This window comes from Vicugna pacos, chromosome 5 (assembly GCF_048564905.1).
Source record: "Vicugna pacos chromosome 5, VicPac4, whole genome shotgun sequence".
NCBI lineage: Eukaryota > Metazoa > Chordata > Mammalia > Artiodactyla > Camelidae > Vicugna > Vicugna pacos.
Genome location: NC_132991.1, coordinates 45,245,540 through 45,271,529, shown reverse-complemented (window position 1 = coordinate 45,271,529; position 25,990 = coordinate 45,245,540). Strand labels below are relative to the sequence as shown.

The 25,990-nt window shown below is 39.8% G+C and overlaps 1 protein-coding gene across 8 annotated transcripts in view; it reads right to left on the bottom strand.

Moving 5' to 3' along the window:
- Positions 1–25,990, bottom strand: part of RAPGEF4 (Rap guanine nucleotide exchange factor 4) — a 272,690-nt gene that overhangs the window by 169,036 nt on the left and 77,664 nt on the right. The window contains exon 1 of one of the 8 annotated variants that reach the window (XM_072961168.1): positions 16,348–16,468. The exons of the other annotated variants lie outside the window; for them this stretch is intronic. Within the exon in view, the coding sequence (XP_072817269.1) occupies positions 16,348–16,365 (18 nt within the window). The 5' untranslated portion in view covers positions 16,366–16,468. Of the gene's footprint in view, positions 1–16,347; positions 16,469–25,990 lie in introns of those variants that run through there. 8 annotated transcript variants of the gene reach the window in all.

Here is a 25,990-nt window from a genome sequence, read left to right as displayed (position 1 = left end):
CAAATGTAGACAATCCTTTTAAGAAGTTTGGCTATAAACGGGGAGAAAAAGTTGAGAATCAATAAAAGAGTATGTGGGGAAGATGAAGGTTTTGTCTTATTTTTATTTTTTAAGACTGGGATGCCTGGAGCCACCCTGTACACTCTGATGAGAAAGATCCACTAGAAATGAAAAGTCAAAGATACAGAAAACAGAGGCAATTGTACGTAAGTGGAGGAATCAGGAGAGGAAAACCTCTCTCTTTTACCTGAGGGAAGGTAGGATGGATGAATTCAAATGGACAATTTAAATTAATATAATAGACATTAGATCACCTGTATTTGCAATGCCTTCCTCCTCTCACTCAGAAGAAGGACAATTTGTTTGCTGAATTCTCCGTGACTCATGCCGACTGAGGTGAGAGGGAGGGGGAAAACACCCGATACCAAGACAGACAAGTTGCTCTACCTCTGAAGGGATGCGAGAAGAGACAAGAGTAAGAAGACGAGGGGAATCCATGCAGGGGCAGGGGAGGTGGACAGAGGAAGAGGATAAATTGACAGCTGCCACGAGGAGCCAGACTTTGGGGAGAAAGAAGTGTAAAAACAATTGTTAGACAACCTGGCTATGTGTTCTGAGATTAGTTCCCCTCTTGGTCTTGGTTAACTCCTCAAGAATCTTTCAGTAAAGACCTCCATCATCTTGCAAGCCTTTCTGGGTCTATTTTGACTTTCACCACGTTGAACTGTCCTCAAGGCAATTGGCTTTACTCAGGTTATGCAGGTAATAGATTTGGTGGCAGGAAATTGAAATCTTGCACAGTAAGAGGTGAGGCTGTCTGCTGAAAATGAGATGGTCATTTGAGTTTGGTCAAAGATGGGGAGAAAGTAGAAAAGTCCAAATGAGCACTGGAGAGAATGGCAGGAGTGTATTAGGAAAACGTAAGAATCGCTGAGTTATACTGAGGGGTTCAGTTGAGACAGGAGGTCAGAAATTTATCACAGCATCCATCTAGACGGTGGTACGATTTTCTCCAGCAGTGCTTAGCCGTCTGGTTGGAAGCAGGAGAAAGCACATAACTGGATTAAGGGTTGGGAGTCTGACTGGTAGGTGTCAACATTCTAAGTATATAATACTTGGCAGATCCATTTCTAAGTATCCAGTACTACCATGCCTGACCAATAGGAATCACTCAATACATCTTTATTGACTGGACGAACAGGAGAACTGAAAATACTGGTCAGAAGGTGGCTGAAGTAAGAGGCCACGGTATCCACACCGAATAGGGAGTGACGTGGAGACAAGAGGGAGCTTAAAGGGGGAAACACAAGGGGACCAAAGATTCCTAGGAGATTTTTCAGGTCTACCAATCACATGAACAGTATCACCTACTCAATTCTCTGAGTCTTAAGGCACCTCTGAGTCTTAAAGTGGATGATCCAGGAAGCTATTAAGCCCAATATTTTCCATCATTTCTTACATCTCAAGAGCAACATGCACATTCTTATATACAGCCATCCCTTAGTATCCATGGGGAATTGGTTCCAGGACACCCTCAATCCCGAACAGACACCAAAACACCCAAATCTGAGAATGCTTAAATCCCTTATATAAAATGGCGTGGTACAGTCGGCTCTCTGTGTCTGTTGCCAAATATATTAGACCAACAGGAGTGCTAGGCTAGGGAGGCCGGCTGTATTTCTTTTTTCAAAGTTCGAAACTCCCTTAATTTTCCTTCATGTGATATCTTTCTCATTCATTCTCTCTTTCTTTTTTTTTTTTTGGTTGGGGGGAGATAATTAGGTTTATTTATTCATTTTTAACGGAGGTACTGGGGATTGAACCCAGGAGCTCCGTGCATGCTAAGCATGTGCTCTACCACTGAGCTATACCCTCCCCCACCATTCATTCTTTAAACCTCCTCTCCCTCCTCTCTTTTTGAACTTTTTCCCCAGCTACCATAAGAATCTTTCTTCCTCTCCCCCTTTTTCTATCATCCTCTTTCCTTTTTCAATTTGTGAAAACAATCCCAGTCGTGGTAAATATTGTTAAAGGTGAAATTCATGATATGCTTGAAACAAGGGCCAGGAAAAGCTTACATTTCAAAGTAAAAGAATTCAAAGTCTCTAACAGTCAGTGAAAATGGACACAGGCTTAAAAATAGCCACAGCCCATACCATCTTGTAATTAACCTGCGTTTCTCCAAGCGCTAGCATCCAAAACATTTTCCATTCTTATGGTATTGCTTGTATTTTAATTATTAACACAAAAATCTTTTTGCTATTAATGTTTCATTGCAAACGTAGATAATTTCTACTGTAGGGTGAGTTAGGTAGACTTTTGAAAAGTAGCCCAAAGATGTTTACAACACTGTTCTGATAAAGGATTTGCAAATGAGCTTTTGGACCACAATCTATTTGCCAGTTGGGGCTTTGAAATAGTTTTGATTCCTTGCTTGAACTTCCTGAAAAATCACAATAGTTATTTAAGGAAAAACAGTTGCCAAACTTTCTGACAGGTCATAATGAATGGTTAAGTTCTGAAAGGTCAACCAGCCATCCTTTGGCTCCCATCTCCTCTTGAAAACCAAGCTATTTTGAGAATTTCCATTCCTCACGCTCTTTTTCTTCCCAACCCTGACACTATTTGTGTCCCCTCAGTGGCATTTTTTTTTTAACTCAGGAAAACTTAAATAAGTTCCAAGATTGCAGAAGAGCCTTATTATTTGATGATTGTGGGTCTCGTCTGGGAAAAACTCCAAACATAGATTTGCCATTTTAAGCAATTCCTTTGAATTCTCACTCTATTGTCAGCAATGGTCCTGTATTATTGGTTTATTATTGATTTTTTTCTTTCCCTTTACATAAGTTAACTAGGCACTCAAATTTTCTCTTCTCTCTTCTTATGCTTTCTTAGTTTGTAAGTCTCTGAAGGACTGTACTGTTTTAGCTTCAAGTTTTGGAGAACACATACACACACACACACAACATACCTTGCCATTATCACAAACCCATAATCTTTTCCCTTGGCACCATGACTATTCTTCTTTATAATCCTCCTTCTTCTTTACCTTACTTTAGTATAATCAGCTCCACATTCTGTCAATTTTCCCTTTAAAACTTATTTCAGATTCATCCTACTCTCCGAGCTCCCACTGGCACCAACCTGTCTCAGGTCATATTCTCATTGAAGGTTCTGATACCCTGTCCTAGCCAGCTGTCCTGCCCACTCCACTCTCTCCCCATACCCACCCCCGGTGCCTCACCACACACTCAGTCCATATGGCAAATTATCCTGCGTATAATTTCCTGTGGGGGCAGGAAAGCACCTCCTCTGCACTGAGGCACATTTCTTCATTCTCCAGATTCTGCATGATAAGAGTTACTTTCCTCATTTCTCAAATGAGGAAGCTGGCTCTCCTGAAGATTCAGTATCTTGCCCAAATCACCTCAGTGGTAAGTGTTCCAGTCACTAACTCTCTCCAATCTGAAGACGGAAGAGTTGCCTGTGTTGTCACAGCAAAATAAAGCATTTGCATAACAAAGAATTGGTATTTAATTTCTTTGAAGTCAAGAAATTAGACACATTTGCAATTACCACCGTATGTATCAAGGCCAATGGTTTCCAAGAGGTGGGATTTATACAAGAGAAGTATAAATCCAAGTGTCTGCTCTCAAAGAGTTTATAATCGAGTTGGTTAGAGTATACATCTAGTACGTGCTGGATACCTAGTACGTGCTGAAGAAATACTTGCTCAAGCCAGGACCAGGGAATGGCCAGAGAGTCCTGGCAGCTCTCTCCTTCTGGCTTGCCACTAATTGCGTCGCTTAGTCATAGGATGCTTTTTAATATAAAACTCTCTCTTTGACACTTCCTCCTGACCCAGACCCAGAGAATATCAGAACAATACACTGTCAGGAAAAAAAGACACAGAGATCACTGGGCTGCCTTCCAACCCCAGGCCTACTTATTCTTCCCTAACTACAAGATAATTATTGCTGGATATTATTATGGGATTTTTCCATATGTCCTTAAGTTAGGACAGCAATGATCCAATGCAGCCTTTTAATGTCCTCTGCCAGCTTACCTCATTCCACAACTTCGTCTTTGGCTTTCATTTTTATGATTATTCAAACTTCCCCTTGCCTAATCAATACTTCATTTGACCACTGCTGCTGTTGGCCGCATACCTCGACAAGGACTCTTTGGAAGAGGTCTTTTTCACTTGCAGCGGGCTCCTTTGAAACACGTTCTTGCTACGTTCATCATTTTGGCAAACAAGGACAAGTTCAAGGAAATTAGAGGCCAAACTTGACAGAGCACTGGGTGCAGCTGCTGGCCCAGCTGTGCAATGATTCTCAACTGGTCCATTACCTCCCAAACTCAACTATTCAGCACAGCCTTCCCTAGTCCAGCACTCCTGTTGGTTTAATATATTTGGCAACAGCCATTATTTCAGAAATGAATGCTCATGTGTATTTATAGCAAATCGCATGCCTGCTCTATCAACAATTAAAGAGATTAGGATTCAGCAGACATATTCCTCTAATTAGGACAAGATGGAAGACACAGCACATAGAAAGCTGCAGTTTGGTCAAGGTTTATTCTTTACTAACAAGACTGCCATGCCGCTTCTCGTCAGTCAAATATCCCCCCTCTCTCTCGAGGGCCACCCTGCCGCCTGTAAAACATCCACTTCCTGTGTCTGTCCCATGGAATTTTCAGTCAGGGGATCCTGTTTGCAACTGACACTTTGAGTTTCCCCTTCCTCCCTCACTCGAACCACACTAGAGGCTCAATGGACTGTTTTAAGGCTTGTTTGGAAATAACGTGGACAGCACCATGTGGCCACTAATTTCATTCAGTTACGCCCTTCCCCTGAAGCCTCAGTATGTGTTGTACGCGCACACTTATGCAGTCTCTCCTCTGAACAAAAGCCTGAACTCAGGGTCTGGGCCGTAAATTCCATCTTGCCTCGCCCTTGCCCATGCATTATTTAAGCAATCTTCTCGGTGAAGCCGGCATGAGAATTTCCCTCGGAGTAACAATCAGCAGGCGCTTCACGCGCTGTTCTAACGGGAAATGTAGGATAGCTGAGCGAGTTCCACCCATTCACAGGCTTGATAATGAAATATGATAATCTAATTTGGTAAAAATAAACTGTGAAATCAGAGATCTGAGGCAAAAACTTTAAAGATGCAATTCAGACGAGCAATCAATGCTTATTCAGTTTCTCTACCATCTCAGCTTTCTCCCTGTGCAGATGCTTAAGTGATGCTAAATTAAATAATTGACAAATTTTTAAAACTGCTGGAAATTACCATCTGTACTTAATTTTGGAATATAAAAAGGTCCATAGAAAACACCCTTTATGATTATTTTGTCTAATAACAGATATGAAACAATACAAACATCCCAGTCATAAAAATATAATGCGTTTCGAGCAGTCTGGCTTACATATTAAAACACAGTTTTTCAAAACAAAAGACCAGGGGAGGAGTGAAATGCTGGGTTACCAACACGTCTGTTTAATAAACGGCTAAAGAACTGAGTTTTTAGTTTAAAATGTATCCCTCTAACCCTCACCTCCCCGCAAAACGAAACCCCAAAAAACAGAACTCACCCACAGGCTTCCTATAGGCAGTAATGATAACACCACTTTTTCTCATTTCTCTCCTGGATAAACCCTGGGCTAAACTGTCCTCTGTTAAGAACTTTATTAGGTTGGTATTACATTTATACAAAATGAAGTCCAGGACTGTAAATAAACATGCTTGAGGCTTCCACGAAAACACAGAAAGAGAAACAAGCTCCCTGCGTGGGAAAACACTGGTAAATACGTGGATAAAACAAGCTGAAACTTACACCAGACACTTCTCCCAGGTCCAGCTCGGCAGTAGCCCCTAAAGGTACATTCTAGTTTTTTTTAATCCACGTTCTGCTCTTCGCACTGATGGGACTACTCAGACACATGGTCAAGTTGCAATCAGCTTCTCCCTCAGTGATGTATGAGAGCTGGGCTGATTTATCTTGTCTTTCTGCAGCATATTAGCACTAATGTTCCTGCGTCTGCATCCTACCTTTCTTTAGCCGTAGCCCCGGCTTTATCATTGGTAATCTAAATTAAAGAGCCAGTGAGCAGAGCAGGGCTGTTGTCCCCCACCCCTTCTGGTTTTCCATGAAACAATTGCCAGGCAGTCATTCCCGGACAAGGATTCCACTGTTTATTCTATCCAGCCTCCTCTTCAATATCCCGTTGAGACTGAAAGTCAGTTGCAAAAGAATAGGTCCAGGGAGACTGACTGTCTTAGTTCAAAGGTCTATTTATGATTTATTCTCTAAAACAGTACAGATGGCCTCAGGAAATACTAGAGAGAGCCATCATTTGCCAGTTTTTCAGCCCAGAATACAAAATTGACAATATTTACAAACACAAAGTAAATTAATTCTCCACTTACTGCCCAGGGTACAGTACACCTTTCGGTGACTTCTTTTTTCCCTGAGAAATCACTTCCTTTTCCCATCGATATTTATTTCACACACACACGCTTCAGTGTTTATTTTAATGCAGAATATGAGTGCTATGATTTAGCAAGTTGCACACAAGAAGCATAAAATCCTATAAAAATCTGAAGAAATCCAACAAACCATTATTAACCTTGTAACCTTTGATCAACAAACAGTAGATGGAGCAGGAGCAAAAGGCTGTATTTAATTCAGGCGATGTCAGTTACTTTCTTTAAGACATATTTAAAATTTTCTCAGTCTCAACAAATGTTTGGGAAGAGGAAACGTAATTCTACGTTTTCATATGAAAGTTTTTAATCTCCTGAAACCGTTGCTGTCTTAGCAGCGTCTCAGTGCTTTTAACTTAGATTTCCCAATGGTTACTGAAATAATATTAAGATTATTTTCCACATTTTAAACAACAAAACTTTTTAACTCTGTTAAGCAACAGCATTTGGTGGATAATAAAGTATAACAAGTTTCATCTCTGTTTTTGTGTATTTTTGTTAAGATGTGATTGTTTTAATACTTTTAAACATGTATACTGCATTTTAAATCTTGCTTTTAAAAATTAACAAATTATGACACATCCATTTCCATATAGACATAAAATATGGACTTGCCAGTTTTAGATTTATAATGTTAAACTCTTAAATTCCTTGATATTTGCATTGCCTCAGTTTTTCATTATTAGAACAATGTCTGCTATCAGAGATGCAAAATACTCACATTCCAGGCCCTTGCATACACACCCCCTGCCCCCCCCCATCCCTAAAAAAATCAATTACAAACTTTCTGCTTCTCAACTTTTCTTTCCAGAATTACAGTCAGAAGAAATAATACTCAGGAGGGCTGCTGGAAGAACATCCAGGCTATCAGTTCTTCTGGGTTGCATCCCTGGGTTAAATGTTTAAATTCATATAAGAATTTCTACACTCCAGAACTTGTTTATACAGAACTGCTCCACAAACATTCAGAGTAATTATTTTAAAAATTTAAATCTGGGCTTGTCACTTGGTTGCTTAAAACTCTGCACAGCTTCCCGTTATTCTTCGGATGAAGGCCAAAATCTTTATCACGGCCTTTAAGGACTCAGTTCTGTTTCACTCGGAAGATAAACCCACCTTCCCAGAACTGACTGGCTGGGAGTCAGAACCATCCATCAATCAAGTATTGAACCCCTGCTCTTTATTGGCCAGTCAGCTGGAGCACGGTATCTGAGCACTGGCGTGGGATGCGGAGAGAATTCCGACAGCAAACGCATAGGCCTTTTCCTTTAGTTTGAAAGTAACATACATGAAAAAGATTGCCCTACTTTACAAATCAGCTTACAAACTATGACAAATCAGTAAGAAGCAAGTCAGACTCAAAAAGCAAAGTGAAGACAAAATCAAGGGGTAAGAAGAATAAGATGAAATTAAACACTTGATGAACGTTAACTGAAACTGACTTAGGCTAGAGGAGAAAAAGGGAAACAATTAAGAAGGGGCAGAAACTCCAAAACAAGCATTGCTCATTTGGTGTTGTTATGCTTCTAAGGCCTATGGGTCACATCAGCTAAGCTAGTCTTACATTTTTTAAAGTCAACTATCCCAAGATTGGGGTTGTGAGTTTCTTCAATAAATACTTCCTATACTTTGATTATATTACTGTTGATATTACTCTCCTTCAAAAATTCTCTTTATTTCAATCACAAAAAGAACCATATGATAAACTTCCCTAGTTTCTAAGTAAGATGGCCAGGAGCCCAACACCATAGAACCCTGAAGACATGAGATTTTTTCATAACTTAAAGGTCTACTTTGCAGTTAGCCACATAATCCTTTCATGCAACTTGTATATAAGCTCATACATAGAATAATGTAGAAACCCAGAGATACATGAAGCATCCACTGAGTAACGAAATCTTGAGACAAGTCCAGGGCGTAAGGCATTGACATCACAAGGCCCCACAAGGCCCAGAGCATGTCCAATGCTTCTTGCCATTGTCATCATAATTCATACCATTCAAACCTCCCCTTGGAAGAAATCTGACTCTAGAACCAAACTACTGTGTTGCAATCCTATGATTGGATGGAAGTCTCCCACTTACCAGCTGTGTGACCTTAGGTAGAATACTTAAACTTACTGAAGCGGGAGTGTGTTTTAAAAACTCATCTGTAAAGTGGGATGAGAGGAGTTCTGCTTCATGAAAGTAACTCCTTCTAAGAGATAATAATTATAAACTCCAGATAAAATATAAAAAAACAAGGATAACAACAGCTATCTGAGGGCATTGCAGAATGACCGAGAACAGGCAGAAACTAAAGGGGTTGACACTTGGGAAAATGGCTCTCCATGGATTATCCATGTTTTGCAGCTTTTCAGCTAAGGGCGGGAGCAATTGGTCAGTTCTGCAGAGTGGCTATATCTCAAGTAGAAACTTGCTATCTTACTCATTGTAGTTCAGAGAAAACAGCAGCTGAAAAATGAGGGAGGAAATCCAGAGAGAAGAGAGCCATAGAGGCGAAGCTCCAAATTCAGTACGTAAAGATCAGATTAAATCTCTGGCTGATTCCAATAAATGTTGGAGCAGACTTCAAGCAGCCCAGCTAAGGTAAAAAGAACTAAACAGAGTCTGCTGCTGTCTGTCATAGGGAAGACATATTTAGAATTTGGAATTTGAGATCTATCAAGCTAATTGCCTGCTAAAATAGAAAATTAATACTCTTTACAGGTATATGAACAAATTCAGAACCACTGTAACATTTCACTTCCAATGTCCAAGGTACATCCCAAAATTACTACAATGTAAAGAAATAGGAAAATGTAACCTATCTCAAAAGACATGGTAATCCATAGAGACCAACTCTGGTATGATGCAGATATTGGAATTAGCAGACAAAGATTTTAAAGCAGTTATTCTAACTATGCTAAAGGATAGTTAAAAATCTCAGCAGAGAAGAGGAAACTATAAAAAGAACCAACTGGAAATTCTATAATTAAAAAATACAATAGCTGAAAAAAATTCACTGGCTAGACCTAACAACAGATTGGAAGAAAATAATAAAAGTATCAGTGAACTTGAATACAGAACAAAATTAATTATCTAATCTGAAGAGAGGAAAAAAAACTTTAAAAATAAACAAAACCTGAGGGTCTACTCCTACACTGCTGGTGGGAATGTAAATTGGTGCAGCCACTATGGAGAACAGTATGGAGGTTCCTTAAAAAACTAAAAATAGAGTTACCATATGATCCAGCAATCCCACTCCTGGGCATGTATCCAGAGAAAACTAATTCAAAAAGATACACGCAGGCCAATATTCATAGCAGCACTATTTACAGTAGCCAAGACACGGAGAAACCTAAATGTCCATTGACAGATGACCCGATAAAGAAGATGTGGTATATGTACATACAATGGCATACTACTCAGTCATAAAAAGAATGAAATAATGCCATTTGCAGCAACATGAATGGATCCGGAGATTATCATACTAAGTGAAGTAAGTCAGACAGAGAAAGACAAGTACCATATGATGTCAGTTACATGTGGAATATAAAATATGATACAAATGAACTTATTTACAAAACAGAAACAGACTCACAGACATAGAAAACAAACTTATAGTTACCAGGAGAGAAAGGGAGTGGGGAGGGATAAATTGGGAGTTTGGGATTTGCAGATGCTAACTACTATATATAAAATAAACAACAAGGTTCTACTGTATAGCACAGGGAACTATATTCAATACTTGTAATGGCCTATAATGAAAAGGAATATATATATATATGTGTGTGTGTGTCACTATGCTGTACACCAGAAATTAATACAACATTGTAAATCAACTATCCTTCAATTTTAAAAATATGAGTTTAAGATTAGCAGATATAAACTACTACATATAAAATAGATAAATAATGTCTTACTGTATAGCACAGGGAACTATATTCAATATCCTGTAATAAATCATAATGGAAAAGAATATGAAAAAGAATATATATGTACGTGTGTGTCTGTATATACACATATTCTGCTATACACCAGAAACTAACACAACAGTGTAAATCAACTGTACTTCAATTAAAAAAAAAAACTGAGGGTCCAGTGTAGAATATAATAGCATAAGTCTAATGTGTATTTAATTGAAATCCCAGAAAAAATAGGAGAGGAGCAAAAGGGCAAAAAAAATTGAAGAAATAATCCAAGTTTGCAAAAATTTGTTTTTACAAAAAGTCATAAGCTTGCAAATTCAAAAATCCTTGCAATCCCCAAACAGGATAGACAAAAACCAAAACAAAATAAAAACCCATGCCAGGGCATATCATATTCAAACTGCTAAGATTCAAGGATAAAGGGAAAATCTTGAAAGCAATCAGGGGAAATGGCATGCAGAGGATAAAATTACATTAACTTTTCATATAAAGTAATGGAGGCTAGAAGATAACAGAATGAAACTTTTAAAGCGCCAACAGGAAAAACAACTGCCAAGCTAGAATTTCATATCTGGCAAAAGTATTCTTAGACAACAAAGGCTAAATGAGGATATCTTCAGAAAAACAAAAGCTGATCACGGCAAATCTCACTACTTGAAATGCTGAAGAATGTTCTCCAGCGTAAAGGTAAACGACACAAGATGGTCATTTGGATCTACAGAAAGGAATGAAGATTACTGAAAGTGGTAAATATGTGAGTAAATACATAAAACACACATACACTTCTTTGAAACCCCTTAAAACACATACAATTACTTAAATTAAAATTATAGCATTATTGTAGGTTTTGTAACATAAATACGTAACAACAGCACAAAGGATGGAGAGGGCAGTAAATGGAACTAACCCCGTTGCAACGTTCCAATGCTTGACATGAAGTACTACAATATTAACTCTAAGTAGAATGTGAAAAACTAAAAATATATATGGTAATCCCCAGAGCAACCACTAAAAACTGATTCAAAGAAATTAAAAAGCCAATAGAAATATTAAAATGGAACTCCTGGCAGCCATGAATGTACCTCACTTCTATCTCCCTTCTAGGAGAAACAAGCCAATGAGCAGTGAGGAGTGTTATTAGCCCACAGCATCCAAGGGCAGCAACTTCGGGATCCACTGTGAGTGAATCAAAGCCATGTTCTTTATCATTAGTCAATGACTGAACATGGCAGGGATACGAGCACTTGGCATTTTTCTGCTCCGCGCAAAACTGTTTACAGGCACTCTTGTACCAAGGCCTCCATCAGGCTGGAGACTTTCTCAAAAATCACAATTTGAGGCTCTTTCTACTCTAGCCTTCCTTTCTTCTGCCCTCCTTTCACAGGTGTCAGATGCTTGCTCTCTCTTTTTTGTCTTTTGTTGGCACTACACCCAACAAATCTCTTGCACTTATAACTCCATCTTGGCACCTGCTTTTTGAAACAAACTAATGCAGAATTCTAAAAAATATTCAATTAACCCAAAATAAGGCAAGAAAGGAAGCAAGAGGAAGAAAAAAGCAGATGGGACACAGAGAAAACAAATAGCAAACTGGCAAATCTAAATCCAATCACATAAATAATTATATTAAATATAAATTGACTAAATATTCCAATTAAAAAGAAAATTGCCAGAATGGATAAAAAATTAGAACTAATCAATATGTTCTCCTTACCTTTAAATACAGAGAACAGATAATCTGAAAATAAAAGCATGGAAAAAGAGAAAGCATAAGAAAGCTAGAGTGGCTATGTTAATATCGTATGAACTGGATTTCGAGGCACAACGTATTACCAGTCACAGAGACACTTTATAATGATAAAAGAGGCAATTTATTTGAAAGAAATAAAAATAATAAATGTATATATGCCTAATTATAGAACATTTTAAACCAAAAATTGACAAAATTATTGAATAAGTAGACAAATCCACAATCCTAAGTGGAGATTTTAAGACTGGTCTCTCAATAACTGACAGGACAACAAGACAAAAAAAAAAAATTAGTAAGGATAATGGAAAACTTAAACATCACCATCCAGTACACTGACTTAATTGCCATTTATAAAATACTGCTTCCAAAAACTGCAGAATAGACATTATTTCCAACTGTACACAGCACATTCACCAAGACAGACAATGTGGTGTGCTATAAACAAGTCTCAATAAATTCTAAAGACTGAATTTCTACAAAATATGTATCCTGACTATAATTCAATTAAACTCAAAGCAAATTAAAAACAGAAAGGGATTTCCTCAGTCTCCAGTTAAAATCATATTTAATGGTGACAGGTTGAATGTTTTCTCTATTCACCTGGTGCTGGGGGTCCTAACCAATACAGTAAGGTAGGAGAAATAAATAAAACGCATGAAGTTTAGAAAGGAAGAAATAAGACTCTCACTGTTTGCAGATAATACAATTGTTTATACAGACAAATCGTAAGAAATCTAAAATGGGATAACAATACCTACCTCATATACTTGTTATAAGAATCAAATGAATTCAAATTTGAAATGTGTTTAGAACTGTGCCTGACACCCGGTAAGTCCTAACAGATAAGCATTAAGTAAAAAATTTTTAAGTACATCTAATATAAAATCTGGGAGTGTTCCATATTAGCTTATTGACAATGAGTATAGATTTATTTGTCAGAATAGCTAAAAGAGAGCCACTTTAAGTAATAAGACGATCTTTGGTCTGGGGCCCAGTTTATAAAAGAGTTCAGGGCAAGTAATACTTGGGATGCCCAGAGAATGGCCAGTTCTCACTGACATTCCTAAAACAGAAGACGGAGTTTGTTACCGTGACACTGTCTACAGAGTTATTACTTTTAAATGTGATCTGATATGTCTATACAGTTATATAAACAAGTCCAGTAGCTGTGTTTAATGAACCCATACCTTGCTGTGATCTATAAGTACTCTCATGGTATCCATGAAAGGCATGTAAGTGAAAAAAAGATGATAATGAGCATAATTGTATTTACAGTATAATTTAATTTTCAAGGCAAAGAAGGTATGCATATATGATAACTGCACTGATATGTGCACAGAAAAATTTCTGGAAATAGCCACATAAAAGTGTTCATAGTGGAGAGCCCAATATAGTGGGAGTGGAAAGGATTTTCATTTTTTAACTTAATATCTTTGGCATATTGTTTGAATTTTTAATAATATTGGTATTTTTACTTTGTGATTTAAAAAATAAAGAAAAGTCTCTTACTAATGCAAAAAATATATCAACACTTAAAAGTCACCATGTTTATAGAGTTTGTTTGTTTTCTAAGTCAAACAAGATGAAAAGGATTCTTCCTTTGTGTTCTTTAAACAAAGGTAGAGTGTTATTTTAGACATCAAGAGCACATTCCAGATGTTTTTGTCCCTAAGATCCCTCCCAGCATCCCCACTTCCCTGTACCCCAAGTGGGCAGTGGGGAGAATTAAAAACCCAGGTCCAGTCAAAGGTTCAGTCTATCTTTACAGGCAGGCTCATCAGAACACAGAGCACTGAGAAAGCAAAAGCCTTGATGCCCTGTGAAACTGCTTCACTCTAATTCATGCCTTCTGCCTTCTGAACCAATCCAGGAACTGGTTCTTCCTACTCCCTGGATGCTTAGAAGGCCCAGAGAGGAATACGGATCAGAGACAAGCCATTGCCACTGGAAGCACAAAATTTTAAGTAGAATGACCTTAGAAAATGTCTAATCTATCTACAGACAACCACTTTCCAGGTAAGGAAATGGAAGTCTAGAGATGTAACTTGCCCAAGGTCATGGGGTTACTAAGTGACCACAGCAGGTCTCTCGAGCCCCAGGACAGCGTCCTTTCTATGACGATGGAGAGGGAGGTCTCAAAGGTCCTATTGATGCTGGACCAGGGGCCAGAACCTCATGAACAGAGTATACTAGAATGCAGGCTTGATCGGGAGTGGAAGGGAGTTATCTCCCTGCCTTTATCATAGTTCCTCAAACTGGAGTGCAGACATCAAAAACCAATTCTGTTATTCATGCATAAGATGCATGCACACTTTCTCTACAAATAAGCCATAAAAGAGGGAATGTTTCCTATTTGAGATATGCCTTCTGGCCACATCATTCAGAGATGCTTTTAGTATATAACTAACACTAATGAATGTTAGAATATTTTCCACATTTTGATTATAGGCATTAGGAAACCTGGAGATATTTAAATTAATGCAATGTGTACTATTATGCTCTATCATTTTGGTTTTTTTTTTTATAGTGAGAACTATGAATCAGTTTCTAAAGTTTAGGAGGTAAACCAATGATTAGGTTCTGAAATTACTTAAAATCAATAAATCTAAGACTAATTTAATCAAATTGCCTTGCAAACTTGTTCAGAACCATAAAGACATACCTCATTCCTCTCTATTAAAAAAAAAAAAAAACTCCCAAAGAACAATCAGAGCAGCACTCCCAAAGATCATGAGCTAAAACCCCTGTGTAAAATCTACAGTAATTGACAGGCAAGTAAGAAATCATCCTCACCTATTTATCAATATAACTTCTCTAAAACCTTCTCCTAGAGGTGGTCATTTATTCACACTGATTACTAGTTATAATATACTCAGAATAATAAAACTGTTGCCTTTATTTAACATCACATTTTCCCACTAGTAATAGACAAGCCTTCCAACAAATTATCATAAGTTCCTTAAATGCATCAGACATATGGTCCCTTTATACATATCCTCAAGTCTGCAGGGATACATCTTGGGGTTAAGGAGAGGCATACCTACATTCTTCATAAGAAGCTAAAGGAGGACGTGTAAGTGACAGCCCCTGGCTAGACACTTCATTATTAATGGTCTTCCAAAACTAAAGCATTTTAAAACTTTGATCTTTTGTGAAAACTCAGTAGGATGATTAAAAAAAAAAAAAACCTTCCAGCTGAACAAACAGACTAGGGCAGAAAGAGCATCTCCTTAGCATTTGCCACGGAATGTATCATCTGCCCAGACTCCACCCTGGTGTTTCATTAAAGTGGTGTCGTTCAAAATATGCAAATAACAGTAATAATCTGAACAAACAGATGAATTAGGTGAGCCTCTATAGGCAATTTACTCAAGGTAATTAAGAATGCTAAGTCAAACAAATTATTATTTTAAATGGCAAGTAAGCTTTAATTAAACTTGATTTCTACACTAAAATGAAACTACTAACTCAACAGAAGGGATCCAGTGTGAATTAAAAGGCCAAGTGTAAGGAAGGAAAAAAAAGAACGTACACTCTGAATTTTGATTCACAAGATTAGGACCAGGTATTGCTGCATTTTCATCGGCGCTAACGCAGAGAGAAGTATTTCTGTGTATGAACTGAGAATTGATATAATGTATTTGGGGTGCCTCAAGCATGAGCACATTTTAAATGGTAAAGAAACAAAATCAACCCAAACCCAAGCTAATTTCTCTCCAACTTAGCATCTCAGTGCTTCTTCAACACTAAGAAAGGGCACCCAGCAGATTGTAGCCCACCAGGGACTGAGAGTCCTTCATGGGGGTTAGGGGGACATGGTGACCCTCAGTTGAACCTTCACAGATATGACAGCCACCAATCAAGAAAACATGTATATGAGGGACCAAACCAACGGGCCACAATCAATAACCAGGGAAATAAAGGTGCCCTTAGAGGAAAATCTCCAGGTTGTCCTGAGGTGGAGAAGGCTAAAACACGGTCCGATTAAAATAGATCATACTTGTGAACTGAGTCCTACAGAACAACATAATCTTAATAATGACAATCTATGCTGAAAGCTTCAAGTATTCTCTGAGACTAGACATGTCCATGTCGCTTCCCTTTTTAATATTTTGTCCCAGTAATTTTAATGGGACTCTGATTAGATCCCAACCACCAGCACTGGTAAAGCAGTGACACCCTCACAGAACCACCTGTTTTCTTCTCCACATGAAGCACCTCGCCTGGTTTAGCCTCCTGCGTCTTCTGTCTTCCACCTTCGGCCCAGCGTCCTGCAGGAACACACACGACGTGTCCTGTCCCCTTTGCTCCTGGCTTTCCAGTCAGGCTGGATGACCCAGGGCTGGAGTCAAGGAGCAAGCTAAGAGCACGAGCCGGGTGGTGGCAGGATAGAGCAGGGAGGGGCCTGGGGAAGCCATTATAAGTCACCACCTCTGGCATCTGGACCCAGTCACCCTGCCACGCAGGACCATTTTCATACAGTTTCCTTACACAGTCTGCCTGCAGACTGACCCCTAGGGATACAGTTAAAATACTAATGACAGTGGTAAGGAGTTGGTGTCAAGCCTGTGTTCCAAGGAGCAGAGAGAACTGCATCCCAATGTATTTTCTCTCCCAGACTTGGGCCTTCGCTCTGGAGAGGCTCACATGCAACTGCTGACCCTGTAACTCGAGAGGGAAGAGCAAGTGTGTCCAGAACTCCGGAGACCTGACGAGGCCAGTGTGTCCATGTCTTCTATCTGCTCCTGCCCCTGGCCAGAACGGGAGTCATTCGTTTGTTCATCAAATAACCGCTGGGCACTGTTGGGCCCTCCATGATGCTCAGGGTATATAGCAAGACACCATTCTGTCCTCAAGTTGCCCACATCCCACAGACAGGAGAGACATGCAAACAAGCAGTCACCAAAAAATGTGCAGAAAACTCAGGATGGAATGGGAGCACCTGGACAGGGCGGGGGGCAGGGCGGGGAGCATGGAGCATCTGAGGAGTGAGAGGGTCTGGGGAGGGAACAGAGGGGACCAAACATCAGTCCCATTGGAATGTTTCTACTCCTTTGACCCACCAGAAGGGGAGCCATGCATGACATGAAAAGAGCTTTGTCCCGCCTCTTGCATTAGAGCAGAAATTCCAAGAGTGCTGGGGCTTGGTGTGCCCAGAGGGCTCAAGAGATTATCCGCTGAATAAATGAATGGTCTAAGAATTTGGATCTGCCCTGGGACTTTTTTGGACAGAATGTTGGCTAATGAGGATCTTAGAGGTCATCTAACAGTCCAACCCTCTAGAATTGATAGATAAGAGACTTCTTTTAAAATGTCTGCACTCAGAGGAGGGTATAGCTCAGTGGTAGAGTGTGTGCTTAGCATGCAGGTTCCTGGGTTCAATCCCCAGGGCCTCCATTAAAAAAGAATGAAAGAAACTTAATTACCTCCCCACCATTAATTAAATAAACTGTACGAATTTTTTTTTAATATTTGCACAGAGTAGCAGAGTTGCACAGAGGAAGTATGCTGGGTCCATTAAATGTTTGCAGGTGAATGGATAGATAAAATGAAGTAGATTCAGTCAACGGACTATTACTTGGCCAGAAAGAAAAGAACTACTGGCACATACTAACCATGGATGAATTTCAAACTCCTGCTCAGTGAAAGGAACCAGACACAGACCACATTTCATATGATATCATTGATACGAAATAGCCAGAAAAGGCAAGTTTATAGAGACAGAAAGTAGACCCGTGGTTGCCTGGAGCTGGGGGTAGAACAGGGTTAGCTGTAACGAGGCTACTGGGTTCTTACTGGGAGGATGAAACTGTTCTAAAGCTGGACTATGCTGATGGCTGCACTACCTTGTAAAAAGACTAACTGAATTGTACGCTTGAAACGGGTGAATTTTATGGTACGTAAAATATACCTCAAAGTTGTTTAAAAAGGTTTGCAAAGGGGGTCATAAGTTATAGGTTTGCCCTCATGATGCTAATGGGGGGGGCTGCCGTGTTGTTGAAAAAACAAAGATGGGAGCCCAGATTTGAAAAGAAGCCCCAATGTCCTAACTCCCAAGGTCAGTGGCTTCCACTCTCCTTCCTAAAAAGTCCACTCATAGACAGAAATCAGATTAGTGGTTGCCAGGGCTTCAGGGAGCAGGAAGTGGGAAGTGACTGTTTAATGCGTATGCGGTTTCCTTATGGGGTGTTGAAAAGCTCTGGAACTAGGCAGTGGTAATGGTTGCAAAACATTATAAATGTGCTTCTTGCCACTGAATTGTACCCTTCAAATGTTAAAGCGGTAAATCTCATGTTAGATGTATTTTTACCACAAATTTTAAGTCTACATTTTTTTTTTTTTAAAAAAGGTCACGTTTGAGGAACATTTTCACGTTTCCCTTTCAGCTGCCAAATCCATTCCCGGTAGCCACAGAGGGGCCAGCTGCCATCCCCAGCCACCTCATGTCAGGATGTTTAGTCCAGGTGACAGTGTAGCTCTAAGCAGTCTGTTTGCTGCACGCTATCATCGCCTTTCCCCTGGTTGGCAAACGTCAGACATTAATTTAAAAGAAAAAAATCTGGGCTTGGTTTGCATTTTAATCCTGACCACTTGAAGCTGGCTGGCATCATTCAAAACAACACACGAAGGGACGTTCCCAGAGCTGTCAGGCCATCTCATTAAGTGTTGTTACCGTGGCTTCTTGGCTCCCTGGGAGTGTAGGAGGCAATGACCCCTCCTGGCACGTATTTAACCACGGTATGTTATGAAACACTTGCTGCTCAGTCAGAAATACCACAGGTCCAGAAAGCTCTAGGACTCCCTGTTTCCAAATAATCTGAAAGCAGCTCAAGCCTGGCCTAGAATCACTTCCACTGATCCCTGTTACAAATGTCCTAGGTCGCTGCTATCAATGGTGATTCCTGGATTACTTCTTCCCACCACTGTCATCTGCCTCAGTATTCCTACCAGACGATCTGTAAGGTTAATTAAAACATTCTTTCCTTTTTCCTAATAAGAGGACAGTTGCTAAAGAATTAGTAAGTTGCCCAAGGATGCCAATTTCTTTAGAGATAGAACCAGGGTCCGAACACACTCAGGATTCATGTATTTGATTGGTGTTGTACCTAGAAAGTAAGAATGATCAGCTGCAAGATATTTTCTACCTCCAAGACAACATTAAACAGATACTTTCATTTTGGAATTGCTTAAAATATGTCTGGTATTCCCCTTTGGTAACTCTAAGTTTGTTTTCTATCTCTGGGAATCTCTTTCTGTTTTGTAGATAGATTCATTTGTGTCATTTTCTTAGATTCCACATATAAGTGACATCATGTATTTGTCTTTCTTTCTCTGACTTTCATTTAGGTCCAGCACAGGAAACTATATTCAACAGCTTGTAATAACCTATAATGAAAACGAACATGAAAAAGAAAGTACATCTGTATAACTGAATCACTATGCTGTACACCAGAGACTAACTCAACATTGTAAATCAACTATACTTCAGTTTTTAGAAGATGCCTGGTATTGAATGGACTAAAAAACCCTTCAGGTTTCCATTTGTGAAATAATATTTGGAGAGCAAGTACTAAACGCCAACTGTCTAAAAGACCTCCTCAGAGGGAATACTTCCTTACTGCCAGCAAAAATCACAGAGACATGCTGTAGCTGAATTTTTTAATTGTGTTTTTGAGATACTGGATAATTTTCTGACCATTAAAGGCAATTCCAGCCAAACCTAACAGTAAAATTGAATCTCTTGCTTGAGAAGCATACAGCTGATTTACTGTGAGGTATAGGAGAGGAAGGAGGCAAATGGGAGGAGGCAAGAAGTCCAGGAGTCATTCCCACTCCGTGAAAAGCAGAGTCTGCCTTCATAGTAGAAAAGCTTCAGATGGAAGCATGTCTTACTTCCCGAGTGCCTCTCTCCAGGGCCCATTCTCCCAGGTGGCACCTGAAAACCATCAACAAGCATTAGAGATTTAACCCAGCCTTATGGGCCCAGCCTGGGACATTGAGAAGAGGTTCCCAAGAGAGGAAAGGGTGAGGCCACCTCCAGTCTGCCCTTGGGAGATCATGCCTGTTTGGAGTCTCCCAGGGTGCTGGGCACACCCAGAGCACACAGGCTTGCCTGGCGGTGCATACTGACCAACCATGAAACACAGCCTGTCTTGGGGTGAGTGCAGGACAAGGAGGGTGTATACATCAGTTGCATTCAACCTTAAAGGCACTATGCTGATCCTGTTCCCACTCAGTCCTTTAAGACTTAGCCATTACTGAGTAGTCCACCCCAACACTGCACATAATTCTGGGAGATAAAATAGGCAGTATCAGAAGCTAAGAGAATAGCAGAGAGGGCCAAAAAAACAAGGCTCCATCGTTAAGTGGGTAGAACAGGTGCCGTGCAAGAGATCCAGCAGAAACACAGCGCTGCAAACCGGGCTGATCGGGCCGATCGGGCGGCCGGGCCCCCTCAGGGGGGTGGCCACCCGTTCCTCTGCCTTCCAGCACTGCACACTCAGTTAAGAGAACAGCTTTCCTCACTAGAGGAAGATCTTTCTTTAAAGACACGGCAGTAGCTCCTCTCCTGCTCGGAACCTCTGAACCAGCTCTCATAGGAATAGAGTCATAAACAAAAAGCAAGCAAATACAGATGCTTAATGGAAAGGAAGACATAATAATGAGCAATTTGGACCAAGGATAATCTGACCATAATGCTCCTCGTGCTCAATGGTTTCAATGGGCTAAGATTGTAAAAAAGATTTGAATTACAGATAAAGCACTAAAGACGAAAGGACACAAGACAAAGTACTAAAAATAAGACAGGTTTTCAGCACTTTAGAGGGTGAAAAATGTGACATTATATCATCATTCCTCAGCCTATTAATTTCTCCACTGATGTTAGTATTTTTAAACTTTTATACTAATATTTAACTTTTCATATATACATAAATTAACCTCTTGAATTAGACAGTCACCTCTGGGCCCAAAGCCCATATGTTATATGTTTTGGATGTCATTTGAATGTGCCCCTATTAAATATTCAATAAATATTCTATGAATAAGTGAAATTTCTTCCTAAAATCTAAAATGGTGGTAAATCCAATGACTTGGCTTTGAAGGAAGCAGAATCATTTCTTCTAATTTACCATCATTAACAGCCACGGTAGATTTCTTTCGTTAAAAGTGCAAATGGAGATTCTCAGTTTGTTGCTGGTAATTTGAGGGTGAGGATGGGAGATCTGTACCAGAGGGGGCTGTTCTCTGCTTGGTGTACGGGAATCAGTGGAAGGCTTAGGAGACAATCTTATTTATTGCCCACTTTGAAAACTGTGGCTAAATTAATTTGTGCTTAAGAAAAAAATAAGTAGAGAACAACATACGGTACAAGCAGATGGGGTTGGTTTTCTCCAATACACGATTCACACAGTTCTTCCTCCTGACCCCTACGACTGTGTGCTTGCTGTACTGTGCATGTGCCATACCATTCTGGACTTTAGATTCATTTGTACATGTGTGAACAAGACGCCTAGGGCAGAGAAAGTGTCTGAGGGGCACAGGATCTTCAGCCTGTATCAAAAATGTACATATAAAGTTTTCTGGAATCGCCCCCAAACAAGAGAGATCCTACAATTAAAAAAACCATACCTATGCTGTAAAAAGAATTAAACATGGAAGTCATCACCAGCATGCTTAGAAAGCTCTTTAGTTTATTTAAGATATTCACCTTACTCCACACATGAGACTCCTTAGACAAAGCAGCCTCTGGATTCTTCCTGTCTTTTGGTCAAAAATCAAATATCCAAAGCTGATATATTACTTCATTCTCTCCAAGTCAATCACTTGAGAATGAAGACAAATTGCAGGACGAACAAAGGTGGGAAGTGGTGGATTATCTTCCACCCTGATTTCCCAGTGGACTTGGAGGTTGGATCATTTGATCATCTTGGTACAACGGACCACCACCATGACTCTGATCTCCCTACAACGTGTGCGGAGGTTGAAATGGGGAAGATATTTTTGAGGAGGCTGTTCTTTCACATCATGATTTGTACAGAGAAATAAACACATCTCATCTCTCAGGAAACCAGAGGGGAGACCCTCCAACAGGCCACTTCTTGTAGGAAAAGATATATAATAGCATGAAGGGTAAAAAAACACAAAAAACAAAAACCAAAAAACAGTGGCCTTCTTGTGTACAAGGTGTTCTCTTCTTAAGTATCTCTTGATTTTTCACCTCAGGGTCTCACAAGAAACATAACCAACACAGTAGGATTGGAGAACTTAACTCGATGTTATAGATTCCAATTTCGTCATAAATGTCACTGAGAATGAAACGTTACACCAAATTTGGGCTGTTGTTCTCCAAGTGAATGTGTTTCTCACATACTATTGCATTACAGGGGGTTGAAACTGGTTTGTTGTTGTTGTTGGTGGTGGTGGTGGTTTATTTGTTTATTGGTTGGTTGGTTTGTTTGGTTGGTTGGATTGTTGCTGACACTGCTTGATCACAGGACAGTAAGAGACAAACAGTGTGGTACAGATCATGAGGTTTGAAATCAGACAGGACTAGTTTAAATCCTAACTCCTTCATTTTACATCCAGCCTGAGGCAAGTTTCTAGGCTCTCCAAGCCTCAGACTTCTTACTTATAAAATGGGTTAATAATCCCTGCTGGGGTCAGGGTTATTAAGAGGATTGAATGAGACAATTATATACGGTACCTACTTAGCGTAATGACAAATCCATATAGCTAATTTTATATTTATTATTATTACTTCATTAAGTCATAGTTAGGATTAAACAAAATAGCATGTAAAAGTACTTAACAAGGGTCTTGACATATAATAAATGCTAATGCCCACATTCTAGAAGAACAGAGTCTACCACACGACATGAGCCATCTTCCTCACACACCCCAGGGAGTGTTCTTGCCTGACGGTTCTCCTGGCCACATGTTTCTTTGTGCCACTAAAGCATACAGAGGTCTATCTCAGGCATGTACCAAACCCCTGATGAATCTCCTACTCTGGATGAACTCCAACAATGCTTCTCAGTTGCCAAGAATCACAAGAAATAGAAACAAGCACCAGAATGTTCAGATCTGCAATGAGACTGCTGGTAAACATTACTTTGATGCGGCCCTTTCGGATGTTGAAAGCACTAGCATCAAAGACGCTCCTGTGTAGCCAGGAGCTATTTCCAGCCCTTCTTGCACTTCCCGGCTCTACCTGGATGAGATATGCGCGCATGAAAGCAATTTGTCATCCATGCCATTCAAATAATTATGGCCTGAGTGGTCTCCTGTGTCACATCCTCAGGGCTCTTCACATGACTCATCATCCAGCTGGAAAGCAGGAAATGCTCCATTCGGGGGAGGAAGTCAAAGGATGCCACACCTCAGGACAATACCCTTCCTACCCAAGCTGTGTTGTTATTCTCATCCACCAGGCAACGCCCAAACAGGGCATGTTTAATCACAGCTTCGGAGAGGAAGATCAGGCTGTGAGTTTACACTACTGTCTCCCATCTGAGACACCATCATGTAACAAAGAGTGACAACCAAGTGCCCCTTCCACCAACCCCATACCCAGGTGGCTTCTCGTGGTTTCAAAGCACCAAACCTCCAGCCTCAAAAAAACAGAGACCTAATCCCCATTCAGCTTATTCTGGCACATCTCCTAGAAGTGATAGTCATTGGTGTAGAACTCAGTGTAGGTAAGCACAAGTCGGTGTGTCCACATGAGAAGTTTTTGGCACCCAAAAAAAGCTACTGTGAAAATTTTTGTTGCCAAGATTGTTCACCATTTGGCAATTTGCATTTTTCAAATAAGCCTGATTCTACACCCTGATGTGACATGGTTCACTGCCTGGAGAGTATATTTCCATTACAAAGGGTCAGGAGTTACCCCACCTTTCACTTCTATTCAGAAGATCTGGATCACCTTCATTAAAGGTCACAGAGAGCTGGGAAGAAAGATGCTCATCTCTTCCTCTTTCCAGCCCTAGACCCACATTCCAATCTGAAAACGGGAAACTTTAGGAGAATGAAAAACTGGATAGTCTTAGCTCTTTCATGACCCCAGTCTTCCACTGCCACTGTGAATCTGACTTCTGAACTGAGAATGGAGAATGGTTAAGAGATATTATTATTATAGAATTGTGTGGGGAGTTTGTAAAGCAATTTATAATTATATATTTATATATCAATAATAATAGATTAATTTATCATAAACATTGAGAATGTATTTAATAATTTATACTCATAAAACATATTTCAGTTAATACCAAATTATATATATCTAAAGTTACTATCATTTAATGAAATTCCTTCACTCAATGTTTACCTACATGCTAGACACTCACACACTTACAATACAAGCTATGTTTTATCTCATTTTATAGGTGAGAAAACTGGGGTGTAACCTCTGGCCCAATATCACACGGCCAGGAAAAAGCAAAATCTCATTTCGACCCAAGTGTAAGACCCAAGACATGTGCTTCCCACCCTGGAAACTGCCCTCTCTATTCATTAATGAACTTGCATATCAGGACAGGCTGTGTTTGCAGTTTGATGAACAATTTAGAAATGATATTCTACAAAGATTTAAATCACTTCAGGCATATATCACTTAACCTGAGGTCTCTAGTACAGATCTCCTAACCCATCTGAACATAATGAAGAGCTGCCCATAAGTCGCCTAAGCCAGCAAAACAAATGGGACGTTTATTTCACATATCACAGCTGGGAGAAGGCACTGTTACAAGTGTGCGTGCAACTCACTTCTTCAGGTTGATTTACTCTCGCTTTAGACGCTGTGCTATAAAGACCGGCCGGTGGGGAGGGTATAGCTCAAGTGGCAGAGTGCATGCTTAGCATACCCGAGGTCCTGGGTTCAATCCCCAGTACTTCCTTACAAATAAATAAATAAGTAAACCTAATCACCTCCCCCTACTAAAAATAAAAATAAAGAATAAAAAGAGTGGCCATATTGTTCCCCAGTCTTGCCAGAGAAAAAACTCTAGGGAAGGGCGAGAGAGGGGGTTTCTACAGAAAAGAACACTGACTTCAGTGAACACTCAGAGCTGGCAATTTGGAACAAGGGGGAAAACAGGAAAACTACAGAATTCCATAATATACTGGTGCCTTTTGATGTGATGGCAAAAACTCCTACACAGCTCAGAGGCCTCTGAGGGCATCAGCCAACTGAAGCAGAGAATAAAATCACAAACTCATAAGGATGACATAGTCATCGTGTTAGGTAAAATGTTAAATTTTGTTTTCCTTTAAGACAAAATGGGAGAACATAAATTTATAAAAATTATTTTCGAAATATTGATGTTTAAAGGAAGACTACTTCCCTTTACTGAAAATCAATCTTTTGAAGAGCTTCTCATTTCCCATATTGGTTAAAAGCTGTTTGCATTTTTTTGTAAACAAACAAACATTTATTTATGGGGGATTGTTGTACATTTTAAAGTTTGTAAGCTTTTCTGAAAGAGGATCTCACCAACTCTGTTGTACTGTTTGCTAGCACCTTCCACCCGCGTGTTAGCATTAGTCTCCAAATCAGGCTTTTAACTGAGTAGTTATCTTCCTCCACCTTCAAAATACACACCTTGTCTTAACTGCTCTTTCCCCTGAGGTTTTTGAAGCTGCTTGTGCTGTCTTCCACACATAGTTAGATCCCGTTTTTCTAGAACCACTGATGGACAACACACTGAGCACCTGGGAATGATCAAATCCGGGCATGAAAGTGGAATTACTTCATCTCTTTACCCAGGATTTTTAGCTTCAACCCTACAAAAAGTATCTGATCTGTAAAGAGAATAAGGGACCATGTACCAAATGCCT